Genomic DNA, 27276 nt, shown 5'->3' on the forward strand with positions numbered 1-27276 from the left:
AAGATCGTATGAGGTAAGGCTGAGGCACTTGGGGTTGTTTTCATTGGAGAAAAGAAGGTTTAGGGGTGACTTGATAGAGGTGTACAAGATGATTAGGGGTTTAGATAGGGTCGACAGTGAGAATGTTTTTCCACGTATGGAGTCAGCTATCACAAGGGGGCATAGCTTTAAATTAAGGGGGGGTAGGTATAGGACAGATGTTAGGGGTAGGTTCTTTACTCAGCGAGTCATGAGTTCATGGAATGCCCTGCCAGTAGCAGTGGTGGACTCTCCCTCATTATGGGCATTTAAGCGGGCATTGGATAGGCATATGGAGGATAGTGGGCTAGTGTAGGTTAGGTGGGCTTGGATCGGCGCAACATCAAGGGCCGAAGGGCCTGTACTGCGCTGTATTCTACTATGTTCTATGTTCTATGTTCCACCCAGTAAATTGTTGGTCTTCCAAATCTGCAGAGATCATGTTTTAGAAGAATACTGAAACCTCCAGATTGCCTGAATTTACAAAGTTAGAGATTGGGAGAGAAAGGGTAATGGCAAATGGAAGTACACATAAATATATGATAATGACGTAGGGAAATAAAAACTTGAGGATACAATGCTGTAAATACATTAGAAAGAGTTCATATTGAGGAGTACCAAAAGTTCCATCTACTGCCATGGACATTGGACATGTGGGCAGAACAGTTTAGGATATCAGAAGATTGAAATCTAACATCGGTCTGTGTAACTATATGTGTTATGCAAGTTCAGCTTTTATCTAGTTGGCAACATGAAATAAAGTATATACAGATATTACCTTTTCTGGTTGGAGCTGGAAATTGTTTTCCTCTACTACATGAGAAAAGCAGGGCCTGTTCAGGTCTGGTATCCTTTATCTGCATGTCCAAAAATCAAAAAGACCCAAAACCAAAGATCTTTTGGAAAGTGAACTTGAGCAAACTTAAACATAGATACATTGAGTTTGGACTCTTTGGCAAACAATTGTGCTCGTCCTGATCAGACTGAAAAGCAAAGATTTTTTTTTCCCAAACGGCCTAAATTTAACATGTCTACGAATCTGGTCGGGCCCTTTTGGAAAAATACTTTGCTTTAAACCCTTTCAGGTCCTTTGGGCCAAGTGCAGTTTTTTTTTGCCAAAGGTCCCAAATGAATCTACAGTGTAAATGTATCTGTAAAAAGAAAACAGCTATTATCCAAAAAAAACTGTTGGTCCTGAGAATTTCAGATAAAGGATTCTCGACCTGTAAGCTTCTTACATTTAAGAAGGATAGTGGCAGTAACCTTCATCATGAACAGCAGAATGATGAATTGGCGTGGTTATACCATAGGGCTAACCTACTACCATTATTTAAAAGGCCAATCTCCATTTTCCTGATGATATCCTTTTGCCTACCTTTGCAGCTACAGAGTTAGCAGAAGTGCAGCATGACTTGGAATCGGGGCACAAGCAATAGAAAGTGTGCCAAGGGAGGAGGAGATGCAAAAATAAGTTCATTCCAGATGAGTTGTCCATAAGTAGAAGAAAGCTACTGCCTTATAGATTACACATAAGAAACAAAGAGGGAGCTATGCATAGCAATATCTGATATATGATTGCTGAGTCACATAATAGTATATAGTGCAGTATACATTAACTATTGGGAAATTCTTTCAAATAGCAAAAATTATTAAAGTAGCCAGGAACTTTTTGGTTCTAGTTTATTTTTATACCCTGTTTTACATTGATATCAACATTTTCATTCTATTTTTATTTTCCATTTGCTTCTTAATTTTGTTTAGGTCTTAAGCACAAATGAATACAAAAAATGGGCTGATTTAAGGCACGAGGCAGAGACCAGTATTGATCACAGAGAAGCAATGATTCTAGAGACAACACTACGATTGGAAACAGATCTTCAATTATTGGGTAATTTCCTTGATTATCAATAAATGCACTGTTCTGTAGTAACAATGGTTTGATTCAACAGTTGAATTTGATTTAGTCAATCTTACAATGGTCTGATAAACTTGGAATGTCCTCAGTTTTACTCCACATTTTGAGCAATAAAACTTCTAGTCCTGTGATCTAGAAACATAATTAACAGTATTGAAGTATGTTCACGTGTCTTTGAATTCCAGACCTCAACAGCTATTAGGTGAATTATTTTGTTTGAGGTTACGGACAACTACACATTTATTTCACTTGTAGACCATAGTGTCAGTATTACCAACTACCAATTGTATAAAATTCCTCCTGCATTGCACTAACAAGGTGGTTTAATCCAAACTTAGCTGAATTTATGTTGCTATGCCTTCTTCAATTGTAGGCATCACTGGCTGAAAGATTAAACGTGTTATGTTTCAAGGGGAGGAGGCCATAGCACTTAAAACAACAAGAGCTTTGTTTATGAGGTGCTCACTCTAGAAGGCAGCAAGTTGAGACTGAGTGATTACCTTCTTAAATGTCATCATCATGTCACATGATTGGATTGTTAAACTGACAGTCCAACATAAATACACAGTACTAATCACTTTCCCAATGAGATTAGACTCAATCCAAATCCCTATTATTCAGAAAAAAACATTTTATTTTCTGGCAATAAAATATGACCATTATGAACCAGATGCTAAATCCTTGGTTAAGCTGATTCAAATAATGAGATAATAGAATTTTCTGAGATATTCATTCAAAACATATTGGTGCATCTAAGCAAGAAAAAAGCTCTTATTTTGTAGTTATGTTTCTGATAGATTGAATTCAAAGGAGAGGTGATAATGTCACTAGACTAGTACCCAGAAAGTCAGGTTACTGTTCTACAGCCAGGAGTTTAAATCCCACCATGGCAGATGATGAAATTTTAATTGAATTTTTAAAAATGGCCTAGTGGTGATCATGTAATCTCCATCAATTGTTGTAAAAACCCATTGGGTTCACTAATATCCAACAGGGAAGGAAATCTGGGGCGGCATGGTCGCTCAGTAGTTAGCACTGCTGCCTTACAGTACCAGGGGCCTGGGTTCAATTCCTGCCTTGGGCAACTGTCTGTGTGGAGTTTGCACATTCTCTCCGTGTCTGCTTGGGTTTGCTCTGTTTTCCTCACACAATCCAAAGATGTGCAGGTCAGGTGAATTGGCCATGCTAAATTGCCCATAGTGTTAGGTACATTAGTCAGGGGTAAATGTAGGGTAGGGGTGGGTTACTCTTCGGAGGGTTGGCATGGACTTGTTGGGCCAAAGGGCCTGCTTCCATACTGTAGGTAATCTAATCTGCCAAATTTACCTCAAGTCGACGTGATTCCAGACGCACTGCAATGTGGCTGACTCTTAACTGCCTTCTGGCCAATTCAGAATGGGCCAAAACTGCTGGCCTAGCCAGCATTGCCCACCTTCCATAAACGCATTTTTATAAGTTATGTTTATACTGTTGCCAAAAATGTATCTAGGGAACATGACATTTAGTCAGCAGGCTTAGTTGTGAATGACTCTTATTCTGTGTTTGTTTTCCCACAAATATATTAAGTACTCAGGCATTCCCATGAGATAACTTTGTATAATCAGACACAGCAGGCCTGTAACCTGTTCAGAAAGTCTTCTACTCGAACTTGGGGAAAATTCAATGAGAACTTGCGTACTTGAAAATTTTAACCTTTAGAGAGATAATGAGAAGGATGTCAAATAACTGAGTGGTGACACACAACTAGCCCCTCAGCAGTTTATCAGAACTATTTCCCAGATGTATGTATTTAATCAGTTAACTTATTTAATTACTGTTTGTTGGGCCTTGCTGTGCATTGTTTAGCTGCTGCATTTCTTACCTCACAGTAGTAATTGCATTTCACAACACTTCATTTGGGAAATACTTTGGGATATCTTGACATCATGAAAGTTGCTATTATAAAAGCAAGGTTTTTTTTGTCTTCAACAATCTTTGTAAACAGTGCCATACTGTCATTGTTCTCTACCTGTTCCCAGCTATGCTGCTAATTTGAACTTCCATCAATGACCTTCAGTGAAATTATCTTTATAAAAATGGCTTTTTAAGCACTTCTTAAAAAGCCTTTAAGCTTCCAATGTCCATAGTAACACAACCAATGTTAGTGTTTTAATTTCTTTTCCCCACTCAAAGTGAAAAATTTGATTTCATTTAAATTTAGAAATGATTGTTACTCACATATTGAAGTACTATTATGAAACACTGATAACGCTTTTTGTTTAAGTAAAGTAAGAATCAGGGAACCCAGGGAGATAGCCACAGCTAAAAGAATGCATGAGGAGGGGATCTGTGAGCAGGCAAACAGCACTTAAAAAGAGAGGCTGAGAGGAGAAAATAGGGACAGATTGCAGCGAGAGGAAGGAGAATCCAGAATAGACAGTAACACCCAAAAACCAAGAAAGGAGAAGCACCTGGAAATAGACTACAATACCTCAATGGATAGGAGAGGACTTGGAGACAGATAATCGCACTTAAACAAAAGAAAGAGTGAAGAAAAGCAGCGTCTTGTGCAGTCCAGTCCATGCCAGTTGGTGGGTCCAGAGCAGACTGGACAAGTTATGCGAAAATCAAGTGTGACACCACATGAAAACAGATAGTTTATTGCATGGTGATTATTTCCCTCGTTTACTTTTGGAAATCTGTGTAATTCCCATAACTATAACTTTAGTTTACTAAAAAGTAGTAAAGCAAATTAGATAGGATAATTAAGAATTTCTATTCATTTTAACAAAGGTTTTTCAATCAGGGTAAATAGACAATCTGTTTAAATAATAAGACTATAAACACAGGAAGACTGGAGACATTAGCGCAATAAGCACAGCAAGGCAGGTGATCTTTGGTATCTGCAGAATGCTGCTTTATGAATATGAACCTGTATTTAGTTACATTACAGTGTAATTATGATTATAGAAATTGAAACATTAATGCTAAAAATCCCAAATTGGGTTTTACTTATAAATTCTCAGAATTTTTGAAATATTTATTTTAATTATTTATTTTTTGGTGATGAAAGGGGCAACAGGTATTGAGGATCGCCTGCAAGATGGTGTGCCAGAAACCATTGAAGCCCTTCGTGAAGCTGGCATTTTGATTTGGGTCCTGACAGGAGATAAGCAGGAGACTGCTGTTAATATCGCTTATGCATGTAAGCTTCTGAATTCAAAGGACTTTATCTTCACTCTAAATAATGAAAGCCAGGTGAGTACAGAGAGTAATAACATTCTCGCAACAAAACAGAATGATCAAAATTCCTCATAGATTGCAGAAATGTAAAAGATTTTATTTAGCTACAGTTCACTTTTAGAAATATTTTCTTAGTTCTTTTGGTATTTCTGCACAGAGATGGACAAAATAAGCATACAAAGTTAATAAGCAATATGTATAAAGGCAAACAGCATAGACATCACAGTGATCTTCTAACCACATTTTAGAATCTTGACAGAATATTGAAAACATAGGTCTTATCAAACATTTAGAAAGGCATCTTTCCAAACTGGCAAGCACCATTCAAAGCAAAGTTCTCTGAAGTGAACCAAAGGCATGTATTTTCCAGATTCAAAGTGACACAAACAGGTCACTTCATATTGATAGTTTAACCTGAGGCTCATCATTATGCAGGGATTTTCATTCTATGAAGGGAATATTTAACGATGAAGTAGGATACAGTTGAAAAGAGCAACATCAAGGAAATAATTTTTTTGAATTTATATTTGATCATCCTTGCAAAAAGAGAGATCCAAAGAAAATTGTGCTATGATAGTAGCAGACAATTCACAGCATGCAGTAGAAATTAGTGGTGATCTCCATTTTTAAAACTGCTTCTTAATCCACAACTAAAATTGTTCTTTCATCATTCTATTACACTGCTTAGTGCAATATAGTTCCATGGTGTCTACAAAGCTTCTGATAATTCACTTAACTGACTATTTGCACTCTTCATCTTGAGTCATCAATTCTAGCAAGTCTATTAATAATAGTTATAGTGGAGCCATAGAGTCACACAGCATGGAAACAGACCCTTTGATCCAACCAGTCCATGCAAACCATAATCCCAAACTAAACTAGTCCCACCTGCCTGAGCTTGGCTGAAGTCCCTCCAAACATTTCTTCTGCATGTCCTTATTTTTTAAACTGTTGTAACTGCACCCGTTTCCACTACTTCCTCTAAGTTCATTCCACACATGGACCACCTTGTGTAAAAAAAATGCCCCTCAAGTCTTTTTTCAATCTTTCTCCTCTCACCTTAAAAATATGCCCTCTAGTCTTGAAATCCCCAAATCTAGGGAAAAGACACCTGCCATTCCCTTTGTCTATACCCTTTATGATTTTATAGACCTCTATATGGTCACTCCTTAACGTCCTACGCTCCAGTAAAAAAAACCCAGGCTATCCAACCTCAAACTCTCCACTCCCGGCAACATCATGATAAATCTCCACTTAACCCTTTCAAGCTCCTTCTTATATTAGGGCAATCAGAAGTGGGCACAGTACTCCAGTACATCTCAACATAACTCAAAATCCTATACTCAAAGGTCTGAGCAATGAAGGCAAGCATGCTAAATGCTTTCTTAACCATCCTATTTATATGTGATGCAAATTTTAAAGAGTTACGTACTTGAACTCCTAGGTCTCTCTGTTCTACAACACTACCAAGGTCCTACTTTTAATTGTATAAGTCCTTCCCTTGTTTGTTTTACCAAAATGCAAAACCTCGCGTTTATCCAAATTAAACTCCATCCGCAACTCTTTAGACCATTGACCCCATTGATGTTTGATTGGAGCTTGTTGCTGTCCTTGCTTGGCAGCTACAAATATATGCTGCACAATCAGGAACATAAACTTAGGGCATTTTTTCCAGTCTCAGTTCTGTAGTATTTTCCCAGGCAATCACTACTGGTGCGTTATGTATTTTCCACCTTCAGCAGCATGTGATATTTGATAAGGACTGTAAAAACCATTTCCATTTATTTTTCCATATTTTCTTTATTCCTGCCTACCTGACAACAACTAATGAAATAAATGTTTTTTTTTCTTTTCTTTGGCCAAGCATTTACCAGTGTAATTGTCACCAAAGCCTAAAATGTATTTACTTTTCTATACAGAAGGGATAAAGTTGGAGGCAGTCAAGTAAAGTAAGAGAATATTTCATATTCATATGAAACAATGTATGGAGGTGTTTTGCATTTTTGTTTGCTGGTACTTTGTGCACATTTTTCTAAATTAACACAATGTTATAATGCACTCTGATTATGTAACATGAGGCTGATGAGGCTGAGTGTAGTTACAATTGCATAGGTGCGAATGAATCTTCCTCTGTGTTCAGGAAAATCTGCCTCGGCTTTCCAACATAGTTTCTCAGCTTCAACAAGTATTTAAGGGACCTCTCAAATCTCATCCCTTGGCTCGCTACATACGTTTAATACGGGGATGTGGGTCTGGGTGGGATTCTCTTTGGAGGGTCGGTGCAAACTCGATGGGCCATATGGCCTCTTTCTGCACTGTAGAGATTCTATGCAATGGGAAATCATTTTGGTAAGGAGAATGAGGAGCACTATTAGAATGAAGTGGTGGAATTATGAAGTGCTGCAAAAGAAAAAAGAGAACACTTATTTATATACAAGGCTTTTAAACATGGTACAACATGTTGGGAAGATCTCATATTCAAGTAGACTACAAAATAGTTGAAGTTATAACTTTTGTAAAGCACTAATTAGGTGCTATAGAACTGGGCTGCTGTGTTCCCGGCCTTCATGAGGGGAGAAGATTAGATTCCCTACAGTGTGGAAACAGGCTCTTCGGCCCCACACCGACCCTCCGAAGAGTAACCCACCCAGACTCATTTCCCTCTGACTAATGCACCGAACACTATGGGCAATTTAGCATGGCCAATTCACCTGGCCTGCACAGCTTTGGACAGTGGGAGGAAACCGGAGCACCCGGGGAAAACCCACACAGACACGGGGAGAATGTGCAAACTCCACACAGATAGTTACCCAAGGCTGGCATCGATCCTGGGTCCCTAGCACTATGAGGCAGCAGTGCTAACCACTGAGCCAGCGTGCTGCCAAGAATGGTAACAATGATGAAATACTACGAAAGTTATGTGGAGAGGTTGGAGATACTTATGTTGCTTTCCCTAGAGTCGGTTAATTTGAAATAAAAGTGTTTAATATCTTGTGTTATTTAAGTAGAGTCAATATGGAGGAACCATTTTTTACTGGTTTAAAGATTAATATCCAGGGGCATAGATTTAAAGCAACTAAGAAAATTACCAAAATAAATATGTGGAAAAAAATTAATATAGTTTTTATGTGCTGTTTGAAATGATAGTTGAAGTGGAATCAATAATAATTTTGCAATGGGAACTGGAGAAATATCTGAAGATGCAATACATGGAGGGTTGTGAGAAACAGCAAGGGTGGGGGATGGTGGAATGGGAGGGGAGACTGATTGTTACAGCTTCTTTTGAAGTGGAGAAACAGGCATGGTGATGCTTTTGTAACTTTATACATTCCACAAAACAAATACACTTTACCAATATTAATGGGATGGACTGCAGCTGTAAGGCAGTACTTTCACTCAGGTGTCACTTAATGTAACCCAAATGAAGAGAATCAAAATTATTTCAAACATTGTTTGATCAAAACACAATGCTTTAATCAACGCAATATATTTTTATTTTGTTTTCCGTTCTTTTCTTTAACTGTCTGTCTTTTCCCAATAACTTTATTATCCCAACCATCTGTGGCCCTTTACGTACAACACAGCTGATTCACTATATCACTGTTCACAGTCTTTCCAAGTTTAAATTGATTAATGTATCCAGTACAACTGAGTTTTGACCCAATATGAATAAAAAACGATTTGCTCTCCTGTTGATTTGCAAAATAATGGTAAAGATCTTAACAGCATGCACTTCATACACTGAATTTCTACCAGTTTCTTAAAGTTTGAATTTCAGTGCAGCAAGAAAATTGAGCCAGCCAAGGAGCCAGGTTTTACTCAACCATAAATGTTAATTTAAGGCTGTGTACAATCTTTTTTGTGTCGTCAGGTCTTTTGGAATTTGCATTTTTATAATCTGCCAGCAAGCTGTCACCCTCCCCCTCCTCCTCCACTCCACCCCCCCTTGACTGAGCACTGCTATGATGCAAGGCAAGCTGCCTGGTTGTGTGGCTGAGTTAATAGGGAGAGATAGGGAGAGGCATGGAAGGCATGGAACCTGCAAGTGTCCAGCTAGGCACTGAATGTTAGGAGAGCAAGTGAGGGCTTCTGAGTTCCAACCTGATCCTGCACACAAAATGTACCATCTCAATCTTCCAGCTAGTTGCCAGTGCACCCTGCAGAGCTTCCAGAGTGCCTGTGCTTCCAGAGTACCCAGCCAGTATATCGGAGACTTGCCATGATAGTCATGTGGCTTGACAGATCCTGGATACCAGTCTGTGAATGGGGTGGGTGTGTCTGATGCCTGTGAATTGTTCCCAGATCTGCACTTTGATTGAATGCAACATGGAAGTCATTTGGAGCAAGCATTAGGTACCTGACTTTTTTTCCATCCCATGCGTTCTCAAACTCTGGCTTGTTTGGCAAGTTTTGTATGACATAAAGCTTAATGTTAATGAGAGTGTTGGATTGTAAACAAGACATTTAATGCAGAATGATTCCTCATAATTGGCAAACCAGCATTCTCCAGCAAAGAATCTTGCCTCACAGCTTGTGGAAAGATAAGGTGAGTTGCTCTCCACGTCAAAATGGGCTTTGCTGGATCTTCCCACCAATTCTGCCATCAATCTCTTTGTATTGCTCATAAGGTTCCACCCATAGTCACAGAATAATGGGACTCTTATTTAAAAATGAGCAATGAAACAGTTCCTTCCCTTAGAGGGTAATAAATGCCTCTACACCAGAGAGTTGTGGATACTAGATCACTGGAAGTTTTTAAAGTCACCCTCATCTCCTCAATATTTCAAAAATCAATGAAAGGTGCACTCAGGAGGTGTTGAAGCTTGGATCAGATCAGCCAGTTTTATAAAATAGTAAATTAGATTTTAGGGACTGAATGGTCTACTCCTGCTCCTTATATTCTCTCATAAAAGATAAAATAATTGATAGAAGAATCAGTAGGCAGTTGGGAAATTTGTTTCACTAGTAGCTGTCTAGAACCCACTGCAAAACAGGATGGTCAAGGCCAATAGAGACATCACAGTAAAAATATTTAGACATACACTGGAGGTGCCAATATGCCACAGGGTGACAGAGCAAGAGATGGAGAGTGGCTAAGACTTATTTGCTTTTTCAGGTGGCACAGATAGTGTGGGCTAAATGGGCTCCTTCTCTGCCACAATTTTCTGTGTTTAAGAAAATGCACATACACGATTCTGCTGTAATGAAGGTGTAGGCCACAGTTTTTTTTTGTAATGTTGAAACTGCATCAATTCCTCGGGATGCCTCAACAGTCTGCATGTTCACAGGCAAGCAAGAAAACAGTCTTCAGCCTAATGAAGAGCTTCGTATTTCTGTTAAGTTTCAAGGAATCCAAACGAAAAGGCCTCAGGCATCTCTTGAACCCATCTTACAATGCTTGTGGAACAGTTACTACAATTCAAAAGAACTTCATTGGTTGTAAAGTATCTGAGGATGTCCTGACATTGTGAACAATTCTACATAGATGTGAATCATTATTTTAACTCTACAGCTGAGCCAAGGGCTGCCTTCACCAGCAATGCTGCAGATTAAACTGCTTACATTTACATTCCTGTTCTAATGTATGCCAACTTGCTCTTGGCTTGAAAATTGCTCACAAAGCTTTGTAAGCTTCTTTTAATTGAAGCACACCTTTGATATTTTGTACTTACCATTTTGAAGTTATGTGTCACATCAGTGAACATGCCAAGTAAAGGACTGAACGATTGTCCCACGGAGAAGTGAACCTTTCATCAGGCCAGTAGCTTGCCAACTCCTAGCATCATCTGGTTTTGAAATTCTTGAAAGTGAAACAAATTTCCCAACTGCCTAATGATTCTCCTGTCAATTATTTTAAATTATATAGATACAGATTTATCGATTCCCCAATGAATGATGATTTTTATAAAACAAAAGATCTTTAGATTGAAGAGTTCAGAGCAAGCATTTTACCTTCATTGTGCTTTTGTATGCTCCAAACTGAGATTACAGGCTCTGTCAGTATTGTGACATCGAAAGAATCTCAGGGTTGGACTTTGGCTAACAAAGCAGGTAGCTCAGATTGGGAAATTTCCTGACCTGCCTTGGTTAAAAAATATCCAAAAATGTACAACATTTGCTGCAGGATAGGGGATTCGGCTTCAGGTGCAGGAGAGTTTTGGGCCTGCTGGTCATTAAACAGAGTGTTAGTAGCAATAGGTGTGGCACAAGTGAGGACTGCAGATGTTGGAAATCAGAGTCTACATTAGAGTGGTGCTGGAAAAGCACAGCCGGTCAGGCAGCATCCAAGGAGCAGGAAAATCAACATTTCGGGCAAAAGCCCTTCATCAGGACTGAAGGCAGGGAGCCTCAGGGTGGAGAGATAAATGGGAGGGGGTTGAAGCTGAGGAGATAGTAGCAAAGAGTACAGTAGGTTTTTGGGGGTGGGGATGAAGGTGATAGGTCAGAGAGGAGGGGGGGAGGGCAGCAAAGAGTACAATGGATGGATGGGGGTGGGGATGAAGGTGATAGGTCAGAGAGGAGGGTGGAGCGGATAGGTGGGAAGGAAGATTGGCCGGTAGGACCAGTCATGAGGATGGTGCTGAGCTGGAAGATTGGAACTGGGGTAAAGTGGGGGGAGGGGAAATGAGGACACTGCACCACTCTAATGTAGCAATAGGTGTGGGCAAGTGGCCTCCTCAGTTCTCTTAGACTTGTCTCCCTGCTTTTTTTAGGACTTGTTACACCCCTAGTCCTCACCCAACACCCCCTTACTCCCTCTTCACCATCTGCCTCATTCCTTCCACGTGACTTCCATAACCACACACCTAATATTCACCATGCACTGATCTCAGAAATGCAAGATCAAAAAAAAAATTCTAACATTTCATTACAGCTTTCAGTTCTAGGCACTGAACTTTAAAAAATAAACTTCTCATTTATAGAACATATTCACTGTTTTTAAATTTCAAGTGGCCAATCTATGAATAAAAATGTATTTATATTCAGACCTCACATCAAAGATAGCAAATCCTTTAATTGACGCTTTAAACTCAAAATCAAATGGTGAACTCAAAACCTCTTGTTGACATTATGCTTTGGCTTTTGAAACTGTGTCAAGCAATCACAATGGCATATTCATAAACTTTTAGGGAAATGCCAACAAAGAGCTCTAATGAATTTGCAAGCAGATGTTGCATCTTTTCTAACCTATGCATGTCAATCAAAGCAGTTCTAACAATAGACTATTGCCCACTTCCTGGACTGTAGTTAGATCTGTCCTCTGACAGTGAACATCCCAAGTTGAGGACTGGTTCTGGTTATGTCCCTGTACTATGTATGAAATATGCCCATGCCTGATCATACGGGGATTCCCTGACCAAGAGTGGTCCCACTTTAATGGACTGAGGACCAGCTCTGACCCAGTTTACGACATTGACATTTGGTCAAATAAACGTGTGGTGGGTGATTACTACACAGGCAGCTGCCACATGCTGTAGGGGTTAGCTTGTCCGGTAAGATGTCCCCACCATTGTGAAGGATTCCTCCTGGCTGTGTGCGTGCACCAATTAGCTTATCAATATGGCAGTCCTGATAGACTTCAGTTCAGGCTGAAGTGTTAATTCACTAATTGGTTGGCATGGCATGGCAGGCAAGGCATAAAGGCTGCAAGCATGTACATATGTGCTGAGTGAGCAAACACTAAGAGAGCAAGTGAACAGTCCTGTAATGCAGCCTGGTCCAATCCATGAGTTAAGTGCTTGTCCCCACCTGCAAAATGATGCTGCTGCAGCCTTTCAATGCTATTTGCCAGTGTATGTTGCAATGCAAGTTTGTACTTTCAAAGCAGCCTGCCAATGTATTGGTAAGGTGCCATGTTCATGATGAGAAGTTAGCAGATTCAAAGGCCTTCTTTTGATATTTAAGAAGTATTCTTTATTCATAAAATCATCTATAAGTACATACAAATGTTGGAAACCAGTTATGTACAGACTTTGTAGAAAAAAAATTAGAATTTTGACATTTCCTAAACATTCTCTACAGTTGCAACAAAAAAGATATTTTATTCTTATACCGGAAACTTATGTTCCTTTAGAGACGCCAGCAGGGTCTGACAGCTGAACAGATCCTAGTTATATTTTGGCAGAATGACGTTAGATGATGGTCTTTCCCCATTGCGTCTTGGCAGCAGCTGTCCCAGGCTTTACTGTGTCCCTCAGCACATAGCCCTGGACCTCAGAATGTGACCATATGCAACACTTGGTCAGGGTCAACAGCTTACAGTGGATAAAACAAAGAACACTTTCACTGAGTTGATGGTCTTCTAGGCACAGTCAATGTTTGTCTCCCTGTGCATCCTGAGGAACAGCCTATAGTGCAAAGAGGCATACGTCACAGAGTTGCTTAGGACAAACATCGACAAAAACTACTGCATCCCTGCAGACTTACTTTGCAAAGGCACGTTGCAGCAGAAGATGGGTGACAGTCTCTACCCCCCCCCCACCTGCTGCAGCCTCACAAAAAAAGGTGGCCTTCAGGATGAGGGAGGCATTGGGTTTCATACTTGTCTCGAGTTTCATACTTGGTGTCTATTTCCCTTGTGGCCATTCCTTGATGTCTAGCTTGTTCAGTGCTTCTGGCAAGAGAGCTAGCTGAAGATTAATGAGGTGAGTTGCTGTGTTAGTAAGGCATTAAAAACCAACAATCCCTCGAATTGGAAATTTGCCAGTGTCCGCTCAGCAAAAAGATCAGAGATGAAGTAGGCTGCCCCCATCATCAAGCTAGTCCTCACTGGACTTCTCATCCAATTCTGCACAAACCATGTCTTTCAGATCCCTCGAAGATTCCACTCAACATCTCCTCTTTCCTAATAAAGTTGTGTAACATTAAAATTATTCCAAACAAAAAATTAGTTGGAAGAAATGATTTGATGCACACTCAACAGGGAAGCACTGAGCTAGCATCAGTCACACACATGCCAATAAGAAACACCACAGGTAATTGTGCAGATCCATAATAATTGTGCAGTTCAGAAATAATAAATTGTGTGAAGCTTGATAAGGCATCTCAACAACCTGCTGAGAAGCATCATACATTGAAATGCAGATAATTGTGATCAACTACTCCAAGTCAGAAAAGAAAAAACATCAGTCTAGGAGATGAGCAGCGATGTATGTTGCAAAATTATTTTCAAATTGGGATACTTATCCAATTGTTTGATGAAAGATTAGTATTAGCTAGGATACAAATGGCACAGTTGTCCATGCATTGGATACTATGTGTTAAAAAACCTTTTACTCAAGTGCTCTGTGAGGCAGACAAAGGGATTCAGAATTTGGTTGGCAATTTAACTCAATGGTATTAATAAAATATTCCTTACTAAAACACTGAGCATTTCCCAAATTCCTACAATATTTACTTTCAATCTACTCTATCCTTTCTCATGATCCATGTATTTGAACTGGGTCATTGGAATCTCTTTCCTCTTTGACACAGAACTGACTGTCTTCCATGAAGGCCTGTCCCCCTTTGTCTCTCTAAGATGCGCACACAGATTCACAGGTACATGAACACAGATACAAGCACACTGACGCATGAACGCAGACTTAAGCACACAGACATAAGCAGACATACAGACACATGGACAATGGCACATCAACACAGAAACGAGTATACAGACGCAAACACTCATAAGCACACAGATATTCATGGACAAACACACACTGCGCATGTCTCTACATATGCAAACATGCATAAAGGCATACTCAGAACAACACCTACAAAAAAGGTAATAATTTCTGGATTACCAACTGAGCCATCAGCAAATTGGCACAGTGTCAACAAGATTCACAAGGCGTCGCAGTGATTGGTGTGGGAGAATCGTGTTCAAGCTCACAGGACATTGGCACCAGTACTGGGAAAGGAGGGAGCTGTTCTGATGGAATGTGCTCCACCTGAATAACGGTGGGACAAGAGTCCTGGAAAATCACATACCTTCGGGCCGTGACTAGGGCTTTAAATGAATAGTGAGAGGTTTGGGTGGGGGAGGGTGGGAGTAAAGATTAGAGTGGGAAGGGCTCAGAGATTATTAAATTTTCCAGAACAAGTAATAAAACAGAGAGTATGGAAAGGGTCAAGAATCAGGACAACAGATAAGGGGACAACTAGAAAAGGGAGGTAGTCAACGTAGGACTGAGGATGTTGTATTTAAATATACACAGTTTATGAACAAGTTAAATTAATTTGTAATAATGTGTTTGTTGATAGAGTTCTGGATGGGTTACCAAGCTTCTAGGAATTCTCGTGCGTGTCTCTGTTTGGCTTGTCCTTGGATGGATGTGTTGTCCCAGTCAAAGTGGTGTCCTTCCTCATCTGTATATAAGAATTCTAGTGAGAGTGGGTGATGGCTTTTTTGTGGCTAGTTGATGTTCATGTATCCTGGTGGCAAATTTTCTGCCTGTTTGTCCAATTAGTGTTTGTTACAGTTCTTGCAAGGTATTTGTAAATGACATTAGTTTTGCTTGTTGCCTGTATAGGGTCTTTCAAGTTCATTAGCTGCTGTTTTAGTATTTTGGTAGGTTTATGGGTTACCATGGTGCCAAGGGGTCTGAGTACTGTCATTTCCGAGATATCTTTGATGTAGGGGAGAGTGGCTTGGGTTTCTGGACGAGTTTTTTCTGCTTGTTTGGGTTTGTTGCTGAGAAATTGGTGGACTGTGTTCATTGGGTACCCATTCTTTTTTAGTACACAGTTTAGGTGATTTTCCTCTGCTCTGCATAGTTCCTCGGTGCTGCAGTGTGTGGTACCTCACTGAAATAATGTTCGAATGCAGCTTCGTTTGTGGATGTTGGGATGATTGCTTCTGTAGTTCAGTATTTGGTCCGTATGTGTTGTTTTCCTGTAGATGCTGGTTTGAAGTTCCCCATTGGCTGTTCACTCTACTGCGACATTTAGGAGTGGCAATTTGTTTATGTTTTCCTCCTCTTTAGTGAATTTTATGCCAGTAACAGTATTATTGATGGTCTTGAAGGTTTCCTCTACTTTGTTTCATTTAGTGATGACAAAGGTGTCATCCATGTAGTGGCCCCAAAGTTTAGGTTGAATGGTTGTGAGAGCTGTTTGTTCAAGTCTCTGCTTTATTGCCTTGTTCTTTTCTAATACACCGTATAGGTGATTTTCCTCTGTTCTTTGTAGTTCCTCTGTGCTGCAGTGTGTGGTGGCTTTTGAAATAATGTTCTGATGCAGCTTCGTTTGTGGGTGTTGGGATGATTGCTTCTGTAGTTCAGTGTTTGGTCTGTATGTGTTGTTTTACACAGTGAATGCAGAACTTAGTATTGAAATTCAGAGGGATCTGAGCGTGCAGGTCCACAGATCACTGAAAGTGGCAGCATAGGTAGATGAAGCAGTAAAAAAGACCTATGACATGCATGCCTTCATTGGAAGGGGCACTGCGTATCATGCTGGTCGCCACACTACCAGAAGGATGTGGGTACTTTGGAGAGGGTACAGAAAGTCCTAAGTCTTAAACTACAAAAGCAACCACGCCAACACACACAAAAGAAGTTGCATCAAGACACTGTTCAAAAGGGCCACAACACACTGCAGTACACCAGAACTGCAAAAAGAGGAAGAACACCTATACCATGTATTCGCCAAAAACTGATACCCCCGCAATTTCATCAACAGATGCCTAAGGGAAAGACAACAGGATGAGGACATGCCACTACCCAAAGGATTAGCCACACTACCATACATCAAAAACATTTCTGAATTGACAGCCAGACTACTGCGACCACTAGGACTCATAACAGCACACAAACCAACAGCCACTCTCAGACAACAACTCACTAGGATGAAGGACCCGATACCCAGCACGAGCAAAACCAATGTAGTGTACAAAATCCCATGCAAGGACTGCACAAAACACTACATAGTACAAACAGGAAGACAGCTAACGGTCCACGTCCATGAACACCAACTAGCCACGAAACGACATGACCAGCTATCCTTAGTAGCCACACACTCAGATGACAAGCAACATGAGTTCAATTGGGACAACACTACTATTATAGGACAAGCCAAACAGAGAACAGCCAGGGAATTCCTAGCAGCATGGCACTCATCCACAGATTCAATCAATAAGCACATCGACCTGGACCCAATATACCGGCCACTGCAGCGGACAGCTGGAACTGACAACCGGAAGCGGCAGATTCAAACCACTACAAATGCCGGAGGAAACATCACAGAAGCGCTTCACAGGAGGCTCCCAAGCACTGAGGATGTCACCTAGACAGGGGACGAAACGTCTGCAACACAAATTCCCAGCTCGGCGAACAGAACCACAACAACAGGGTACAGAAAACGTCAACAAGATGTTGCCTGGTAGTCATGGTGGAACTGAATCGGTACTTTGCAGCAGTTTGCACAGTGGAAGACACCAGTAGCATACCAGCACTTCAGGAGAGTTGGGGGTAGAAATGAGTGTAGTGGCCGTCACTAAGGAAGAGGTGCTGGGGAAATCTGAAGGAGGACAAATCACCTGGATCAGATCAGCCAGAGTTCAGCAGGACATAGCTCAGGAGATTGTAGAGGTATTAGTGGTGATCTTTCTGGATTCACTGGAGTCAAGGAGAATCTCAGAGGACTGGAAAATGGCTAATATATCACTCCTGTTAAAAAGGGAGGGAGGCAGGAGGCATGAAACTATAGGCTAGTTAGCCTGACCTCGATCATTGGTAAGGGTTTGGAGTCCATTATTAAAGATGAGATTGCAGTGAACTCGGAAGTGCATAGTAAAATAGGGTGGAGTCAGCACAGCTTCATCAAGGGAAAGTCATGCTTGACAAATCTGTTAGAATTCTTTGAGAAGAAGATAAACAAGTTAGACAAAGGAGAGCTAGTAGACATGATCTATTTGGATTTCCAGATAGCCTTTGACAAGATGCTGCACAGGAGGCTGCTAAACAAGATAAGAGTCCATGGTGATAGGGACAAGGTACTGGCATGGATCGAGGATTGGCTGACTGGCAGAAGGCTGACAATACAGATAATGGGTCTTTTTCAGGATGGCAGCTAGTGGAGCAGTGACTAGTGGAGTACCAAAAGGGTCAATGTTAGGACCACAACTATTCAAGTTATACATTACCGATCTGGATGAAGGAAATGAGACTATTGTTGCTATGTTTGCAGATGATAAAAAGTTAAGTGGAGAGACAGGTAGTGTTACAGAAACAGGGAGGCAGTAGAGGAACTTGGACAGGCTAAAGGAGTAGACAAAGAAGTGAGAATACAATGCAGGGAAGTGTGAGGTTATGCATGTTTGTTGGAAGAATACAGGCATGGACTGCTTTCTAAACTGGAAAAGGCTTTAGAAATCTGAAGCACAAAGGGACTTCAGAGTCCTGGTTTAGGATTCTATTAAGGTTAATATGCAGGCTCAGTTGGCAGTCAAGAAGGCAAATGCAATGTTCACATTAATTTTGAGAGGGCTAGATTACAACAACAGGGATCTCCTGCTGAGGCAGTAGAAGACTGTATTTGGAATATTGTGAGCTGTTTTGATTTTCAAGGCTTATGGGGAGAAGGCAGGACCACGGGGTTAAGAAATATATCAGTCATGATCAAATGGTAGAGTAGATTCAATGGACTGAATGGTCTCATTCTGCTCCAATGTCTTTTGCACCTAGACACAGGTGTGCAGTGACACAGGCGCACAGAGACACAGGCATACAATGATACAGGCGCACAGCAACACAGGCATACACGTAATCCCCCAGCTGTGACCTTCTCATGCACATGTTCTCATCCAGGATAGAACCAGTTAATCAATTTGGTTGACTGTCGTTTTGGAAATAGAGAAAAAAGGCCATTAAATTTGACAGGACATTTCATTACCCTCACTTCCATGTGTCTCAGCCCCAACCCTCAAACTACCCTTCTTTCTCCCTCTTTATAACTATGTGCCATTCCATTATTTAAAATAAGACTGAACACCCTGATGAATGTGCTTCTTTCATCATTAGAATATGGACAAACATGTCCAGTTCCAACCTGGTGGATCTAGTACATTTACATGACTGAAGGTGCTGAAAGAGTACAGGAACCTGCACAGTATCTCATGCTATCTGTCAGAGAAGAAGCCAAGGATTTTATTTTATTTATTTTATTCCCCACTATCAATAGTGAGAGAAAACACATTCTGACTTTGATAGGAAGTAACACCAAATGAACACATATCAAAATATTTGGCTCCATCAAATCTTTTTCTTTAAAAGTACACGTTGACAGATTACCATCCGCAGAAAGTGGCAACCAGGTTATTTTAAAGCAAAGTAATTTCTAACCTAAAAACTGTTGACATTTTCAAATAAGTGTTTGGCATTTTTCTAACCTTTCCTTTCTGCTTCGTATTACAGTTTAATTTGTGGTTCCTGGTCTCTCGTAAATGTCAAACCAATGGGGTAAATGTACTTGGAAACTTTGAAGCTCCAACTTTGAACAATAGCAGCAGATTATGTATTTGTTTTTTGGAGTTAAGTTGACCTTTGCAATAGATTTTGTAGCTAGATGATGTGGAACTTGACTAAACCAGGAAAATATAGGATTTAAGCCATTTTTCTCATAATTAGCCTCTTAAGAAATTAGTGTTTACTTGTGATAGGTGTAGACAGGCCTCTTGACAGCATTCTTCATGGACATACCTTTCATATGCCATTGTAAAAAAGGAACAGGATTGAGACAGCACTTAAACAGATTGGTGCCCAAATCTGTTTAAGATAATACTGTCTCCTGAAGAATATATAGATTTGCAAGTCCGATGCAAGTAAGCAAAGAGCATTTATCAAAGAGGCAATTCAGAGTTTCTGCCAGGTGGTGAATATTGACTTCTCACAAGTTATCTGCCTGCATTGTTATCTCTGCAGCTATAAAGATAATGATTATACTCCACTTTAATGGCATTAGGATATTTCTGTCAGCCACAGAGGATCTCTGTAATATCAGCTCATCTGCAATTGTTAGTTTCTTAATTCATTTTAACTCAGACCTGGGGAATTCATCCGATGTGATTTCACAGCAAAATAATAATGGAATAAAACCATCTAATTCATAGAATTACAGATAGTTACAGCACAGAAAGACACTATTCAGCCATCGTGTCATGCCATTCTCCTGTTTGTTTGTAACTCTACACATTCTTTCATTTTCAAACAACCATTTGCTTTCCTTTCCAATGCCTTGATTGAACCTGCCTCTATCACACTGTCAAGCAGTACGTTCTATACCCCTGCTACTCTCTGCATGGAAAACTTCATCCTCCTATCACTTTTGTTTCTTTTATTAATTAATTTAAACCTGTGCTCTCTCATTCTCAATTCCTTTCTGATTTGGAACATTTTCTCTCTACTTACTGCATCCAGAATTCTGTTAAAAATCACACAACACCAGGTTATAGTCCAACAGGTTTATTTGGAAGCACTAGCTATTGAAGCGCTGCTCCTTCATCAGGTGGTTGTCAGAATTTGTTGATTTTGAGCAGTTAATCAGATTTTCTCTTGGCCTTCTCTGCGCCAAGGAAAACAATCTCAACTTCTCCAATTTCTCTTCATAACTAAACTGATCATCCCTGCAACCATTCTTGTAAACCAATATCTTATGTAAGTTGGCCAAAATCTCCTTAATCTTACACTATTCTCCTCTTAATAATCCTAGAATACTGTCTGGTTTACTACCTGCTCTGTCGATCTATCCTCACCCCTTTAATGACTTAAGCACGTCCACACTTAGGCTCCTCTGCTCCTGCATCCTGTTTAGATTTGTAGATTGTTTCATTTATATTGTCTATCCATGTTCTTGCAGCCAAACTGTATCACCTAATACTTCTCCATGTGAATTTTGTGGAGATCTAGCCAACGTCCAGGATGTAGTGGGATGGTGGGGGGGGCACCCTTGATGCTCCCTAAAGTTTTCACAGACCATCCCTTCCACTTCTTCTACCAGGAAAGGCTTCTACACCTTAAAAGTATAAAGTGTATGTCGACATGGAAACCACACAATCTATGAACAGATGATATACTAGATATCCTCAAAGTGCATTCATTTTTAAAAATGTGTCTACTCCACCCCCCCACCTCTTTAAGAAATAAGTTGGTAAAAACAGGATTGTTGTAATTAAGTCGACCATTACGTGCATGGATAATGACCCTAATTGTAAGTGGCCCAGAAAACAGCACTGAATGTTACAATGTGACATAAGCCTCAGAGGTATTATAATCAAAAAGACCTTCACAGTTTAAAAGGACACTTCCACTGCCTTGACAAGTTGACTAGAACACTGCAACACAATATTTTCTATGTGTTTTTGCTTGTTGCACTCCACAGTTTTGCTCCATAATTGCCTGGGGAGGGATAATTCTAAAAACAGAACTACTCAGATGAAAGCAGCATGATGGTTGATACTATGGACTTTCCTATGACTGCTGCCGGAGAAGGCAATGTCACCGAAGTGTTTGTTTTGATTAAATTTAATGTACTTTTATTTGCACTCTGCCTAGTCCATCTCTCTCAGCCTCAAGTAAAGAAGTAGCCCTTCAATCCAGTACCCATCCTACACCATAACAGTATATCAAATCTGTTTGCCCATACACCAACAGTGCCACAAGAACCACATAATTTAATTAAACAGTACCAATAAGTTATATCCTATTGGCAAATGCTGTAACTTTTTTGAATTGTTGCCCAAAAGGAATACTTCAATCTTTTATCCAGGTACACATCCTTTATGTGACAAATGACAGGCAACTCAAATTGATTCAACAAACTCTTCTTTATTTAATCCTTTAAGTACCAATACTCAATATAAAACATATATTCCACTACCTCAACAAGTTACTAGGACACTGCAACATGATATAGTTCATTTTCCATGTGTCTTTGCCTTTTGCACTCCATGTTCTGAAAGAGGATCACTGGACCCAAAACGTTAACTCTATTTCTTTCCATGGACACTGCCAGAGATTTACCAGCAATTTCTGTATTTGTTTCTGATTTCCAGCATCCACAGTTCTTTCACCCTTTTATAAAACATACATTCATTGCAATATTTATTTCTTACTTCATCTAGCATAACTTCAACTTTAACTCACTTCATTTAACTTCACTTAACCTTAGCTTTGACTTAATTCACATTTAACCCTATCCTTAACTTTAACTCCATAAGTTGGGCTTCAAACAAATACTACCCCAGTTTAAATGAAATGGTCAACTTTGTTCTCAATGTAGATCTTACCTCATGATTCTTTGTCTTCTCTGAAGATCATTTCAGGACATGTACTTTTCACATGTTGGTCTTGAAGGTTGCTCCTGAGAATCCTTTGTTCTATTGTCTTTTATTACAAAAATGTGTCCTCGCAGAAATACCTTTGGCACTCAGCCAATGAATTGACCAAAACCTTGATCATGCTGTTCTATCTAAGCTAATGGACTATTAATGATAAAAAAAACTCCTAAATGTTAAATAGCCACATTCCATATTCTATACAAGGTAATAGGTGCCAGTCTGTCTAGTTGACTGCAATGACACATGGTTTATTTGGAAATTGCAGGTCATAGCTAACAAAACAGGTCACACCATGTCACAACATGTCCTGGCTGCAGTTTTAATCAAGGGCAGAGTTTAAACTAGCTTGACCCAAATTCACAGCATGCTTTACTGGAGCTCTTAACCATTTCTGCTGCTGGCCACCTGACCACAGAATAAAAACACAAAACATGCTTGTCTGTGTTAGTTTCTGCTGGAATCATCTGGGATGTTTTGAGTAAATTCACTGCCTTCAATCTATCTTTCTGTTATTATAAAGCAACTCATACCAGGTGGAGAAAGATGCCCATTTGCAATCTTCAGCAGACGATGGTTCAATCTTGCTCAACAATAAATAGATTTGCTTGATATTATTTAGTTGCTAGGTACATTATACCTGAGACACATGTATTCTGACATTGATTATGAGGATTATTGGTGGTGGAGGAGAGATCTTTCTTTTTGGGGATGCCATTTTCTGCAACCATGTTGTGTAAATCCGAAGGAGACCACAGGACAAGTGTGGTGTGTCAGGTGATGGGGAACAGGTGACTTCAGATGTGTCGGTACTATCCTGGTAAAATAGACAAAAGGAGTTGTGTATGCAAACAGTTACCATGTGGTGAATAGTGTATGCATAATTTAAACACTTGGGTTAGCACCTTCCCTAGAGTGCAATTTGAAGGGATATTTGCTTAGCTGTTCACATTAGTGTGAAGTGTGGTGATGCCTTGAAATCAAATGAAAGAAAAGAAAAGAAACTGACCTAATCAGTTTGATGGATGTCTTGCAACCATGGTCTGCCGTCACGAGGTTGAAAGGGTATGCACTGATGCCATAGTAGCATATATGTCACCTGCGGGTTTTATAGCTAGGGCACCCAGGACTTTGTCTCTCCAAACTTCAGTTTGTCCCAGGAGTGTTTGTAGATTTATCTGTGAAAATGAAAGCTTAACCAAGCTTGGTTATATCATCCCTATTTGTAATGATCTATCAAATATTGTATTGAATACTTAGCAATAGCTTATAGCCCTGTCCTGTAGAGTGTTGGAGATGAACAGACAGTAGCTGCATATCCCTGACAATAGCTCATTCAAATATTCTACTTTTTCATCTGTATGTTCTTTAATTATCAGGAGACCTGTGAATCTTCACTGGATTGCATCGTGGACAAAATGAGAATGTATAAAGAAGTAAATAGCACCACATCCAATGTACCAATGGACTTTGCACCTGTTTCCTCTGTACTCAAACCCAGCTTTGGTCTAGTGATTGATGGAAAGACTTTGAGTGTAATCTTCCATGGAAATCTGCAGAAGAAGTTCCTGGATCTTGTAAAGTGTTGCCAATCTGTGCTGTGTTGTCGTTGCACTCCTCTGCAGAAAAGCATAATGGTCAAGCTAGTCCGTGATCACCTAAATGTCATGACATTAGCAATAGGTATGTATCATTTTATTGTTATTCCTTAAATAAATGGTAAAAATATGCACATTTTTAATTGGTATTTTTGAAATTAATGCTTTCCTTAATGCAATTAGATCTGAATGTTTTGTGTCCCCTAAATGTTCCCATCCCTCCCCCTTCTCACTTTGTGAATAAAATTAGCCCCATTGCACACTGGGAATTATGTGAATGCCTGCATTTTATAGCTTTTCACATGTGATCAGTCTAAGCAAAACTACCAAACATCCTTTGGGCCAATATACATGGTGTTTTTGGATTCCCAACTAAGATGATCGGTATCAAAATCAAACTACAATATAAACCATCATTAGCTTGAAGTTTGTGAAATTGCCAATGATTATGTTTTATGCATTTTTTACGCTTACAAATCTTTCCTTTTTAATGAAAGTCTTCTAAATAATTAAATTCAGATTTTTTTCAAATCTTAAATAAAACCATATAACAAATAAACAGAAATTGCTAGAGAAATTCAGCAGGTCTGGCAGCATCTGTGAGGAGAGAAACAAAAGTAACGTTTCAAGTCTGAATCATTCTTCAAAATCTTTCTGAAACAGGCGCAGTATGGTGGCACAGTAGTTAGCTCTGCTGCCTCACAGTACCAAGGGCCTAGGTTCAATTCTGTTTGTGTGGTGTTTGACGTTCTGTCTGTGTCTGTGTAGGTTTTCATCAGGCACTCTGGTTTCCTCCCCCAGTTGAAAGATGTGCAGCTAAGGTGAATTGGCCATTCTAAAAGTAGCTCTGTAGTGTCCAGGATCTGCAGGCTACATGGATAAACCATGATATATGTGTTATCACAGAGATTGAGTGGGGTGCTCTTCAGAGGGTCAGTGCAGACGCAATGGGTCAAATGGCCTCTATCACTGGAGTGATTCTATGATTTGAAGCAATAACTCTGCTTTCTCTCCACAGATGCTGCCAGACCAGCTGAATTTCTCTAGGAAAATCTGTTTTAGTTTGTTCCAGATCTCCAGCAATCCACAGTTCTTTGTTTTAATAAAATCATGTTGTCAGAGCACTTATCAATGAATAATACTCAACACTGCAATTAATTGGTTAAAATTCATGAGGTAAAAGCATATGATTTGACTTGAATTAGCCATTCCACAACACAATATTAGCAAAAGATATTTCTAACCTGCTATTGAATAAAAATCTACCAACTCAACTTGAGATCCTATTGTAGTGCTGTCAGGAGTACTTTAGTACCTTTTAACTTCCCACACTAGCAATCATCTGGCCTCTGGGTAAGGCTGCCACTTGGTAGTAAATTGAAGATAGTTTTGTGTCCTGGACCAAAATCCTGATGAAACTAATTAATATGGCTCAAGCTAACAGACAGTGGTGACTAATTAAAAACAAGAGTCTAAATGTATGCATTTCTCAATGTTTACAAATGTTAAAGACATGAAAATTCATCCCAACATAACATACATTTTTCAACGAGAGCATGTGCAAGTGACTTGCTCCTGGCTATCTTTATTACTTTATGCTAATCAACGTGAAAAATGTTTGTAAAATATCTATTTACCTCTTGTATCTAAATACCATTATTAAATTAAAAATCAGAATTAGTTCTGTGGGAAGTCAATCCTAACTCAAGTTTATTCATGTAATTTTGAGAAATTCTGTTCTGTATCACAGTGAACAAGTTTAGTATGATATTAAATCATGTTACCCAATGAAAGCTGTGCAAAACACAATCTCTGAATTTGTACACCTTTCATTGTTTGCTGTTATTGGAAATACTGAAAATGCAGGGCAAAAGCATACCTAATTCATGATCATTCTGTGCATAACTAATAAACTCTGCAACAATATATTTCACCTTCCAGGTGATGGGGCCAATGATGTCAGCATGATTCAAGCTGCTGATGTGGGTGTTGGAATCTTTGGTCAAGAAGGAATGCAGGTACAGTATTTCCTAAATTTCCTGTGCTAATCAAATCAAAAATGGATACTGCTGAAAAGTTGGTTGGTACAGCGGTTTAGCATAACACCCTTCCAGCTCCATAATGGTATGAATTACTCCCCAAGTTAATCTGTGCATTCAAGCTGAGTTGTCCTCCTTTAATAACACTTTGGAATATTTTGCACAGATCTTGATCATTTAATAAGAAGGATTTAGAGACACAAGAGAAAGTGAAACAGGATTTATGTAGATGCATGTAGTAGGGCAGCACGGCAGCACAGTAGTTAGCACTGCTGCCTCACAGCGCCAGAGACCTGGGTTCAATTCCCACCTCAGGCGACTAACTGTGTGGAGTTTGCACATTCTCCCCATGTCTGCGAGGGTTTCCTCCGGATGCTCCGGTTTCCTCCCACAGTCCAAAAATGTGCAGGTTAGGTGAATTGGCCATGCTAAATTGCCCGTAGTGTTAGGTGAAGGGATAAATGTAGGTCTGGGTGGGTTGTGCTTCGGTGGGTCGGTGTGAACTTGTTGGGCCGAAGGGCCTGTTTCCACACTGTAAGTAATCTATCTATGAGGAAAGGATCAACTGATTATTTCTCTTTTTTTGGGAAGAGAAGGCTGAGGGGTGACCAAAATGAGAATTTTAATATTCTGAAAAGTTTTCATAGGGTAGACACAGATAGAATATTTCCACTTGTGAAGAGAAAAACTAGAGGAGATCAATATAGGGTAGGCATCAGGAAATCAAATAAGAAATGATGAGAATGTGAAACTCATGACCACAATGATGGTGGATGCAATGCTTTTTCAGGGCAGTTAGATGTGAGGGAAAAGAGAACAAAAAGCAATGTTGATAGAGTTCAGTGAGGAAGGGCGGGAGTGGAGCATAAACTGGTTTGGACATGGCTGTGTTGAATTGCATATCTCTGCTGCGTATGCTGTGCAGTTCTGCATGGTACCTAACAAACACTGACATTCCACTTGTATTCTGTATTGATAGGCTGTGATGGCCAGTGATTTTTTAATCTCTCACTTCAAACATCTAAAAAAGCTGCTACTGGTGCATGGTCACTGGTGCTACACTCGATTGTCCAATATGACTATTTACTTCTTTTACAAGAATGTGGTAAGTGAATAAAGTTAACCTTTTTCCATATCCCTCCCAAACATACCAGTCCATTGTCCATCAGA

The 27276-nt window shown here is 39.8% G+C and overlaps 1 protein-coding gene across 7 annotated transcripts in view; it reads left to right on the forward strand.

The window, feature by feature from the left end:
* The window catches only part of atp10b (ATPase phospholipid transporting 10B), a 268819-nt gene that overhangs the window by 231273 nt on the left and 10270 nt on the right, over positions 1-27276 (forward strand). For all 7 annotated transcript variants that reach the window (XM_043703360.1, XM_043703365.1, XM_043703361.1 and 4 more), the window contains 5 exons: positions 1780-1906; positions 4986-5170; positions 23849-24152; positions 26009-26085; positions 27086-27211. In XM_043703360.1, coding sequence (XP_043559295.1) covers positions 1780-1906; positions 4986-5170; positions 23849-24152; positions 26009-26085; positions 27086-27211 — 819 coding nt within the window. The remainder of the gene's footprint in view (positions 1-1779; positions 1907-4985; positions 5171-23848; positions 24153-26008; positions 26086-27085; positions 27212-27276) is intronic.

The sequence above is a fragment of the Chiloscyllium plagiosum genome, chromosome 14 (assembly GCF_004010195.1).
Source record: "Chiloscyllium plagiosum isolate BGI_BamShark_2017 chromosome 14, ASM401019v2, whole genome shotgun sequence".
NCBI classification, from domain to species: Eukaryota; Metazoa; Chordata; class Chondrichthyes; order Orectolobiformes; family Hemiscylliidae; genus Chiloscyllium; species Chiloscyllium plagiosum.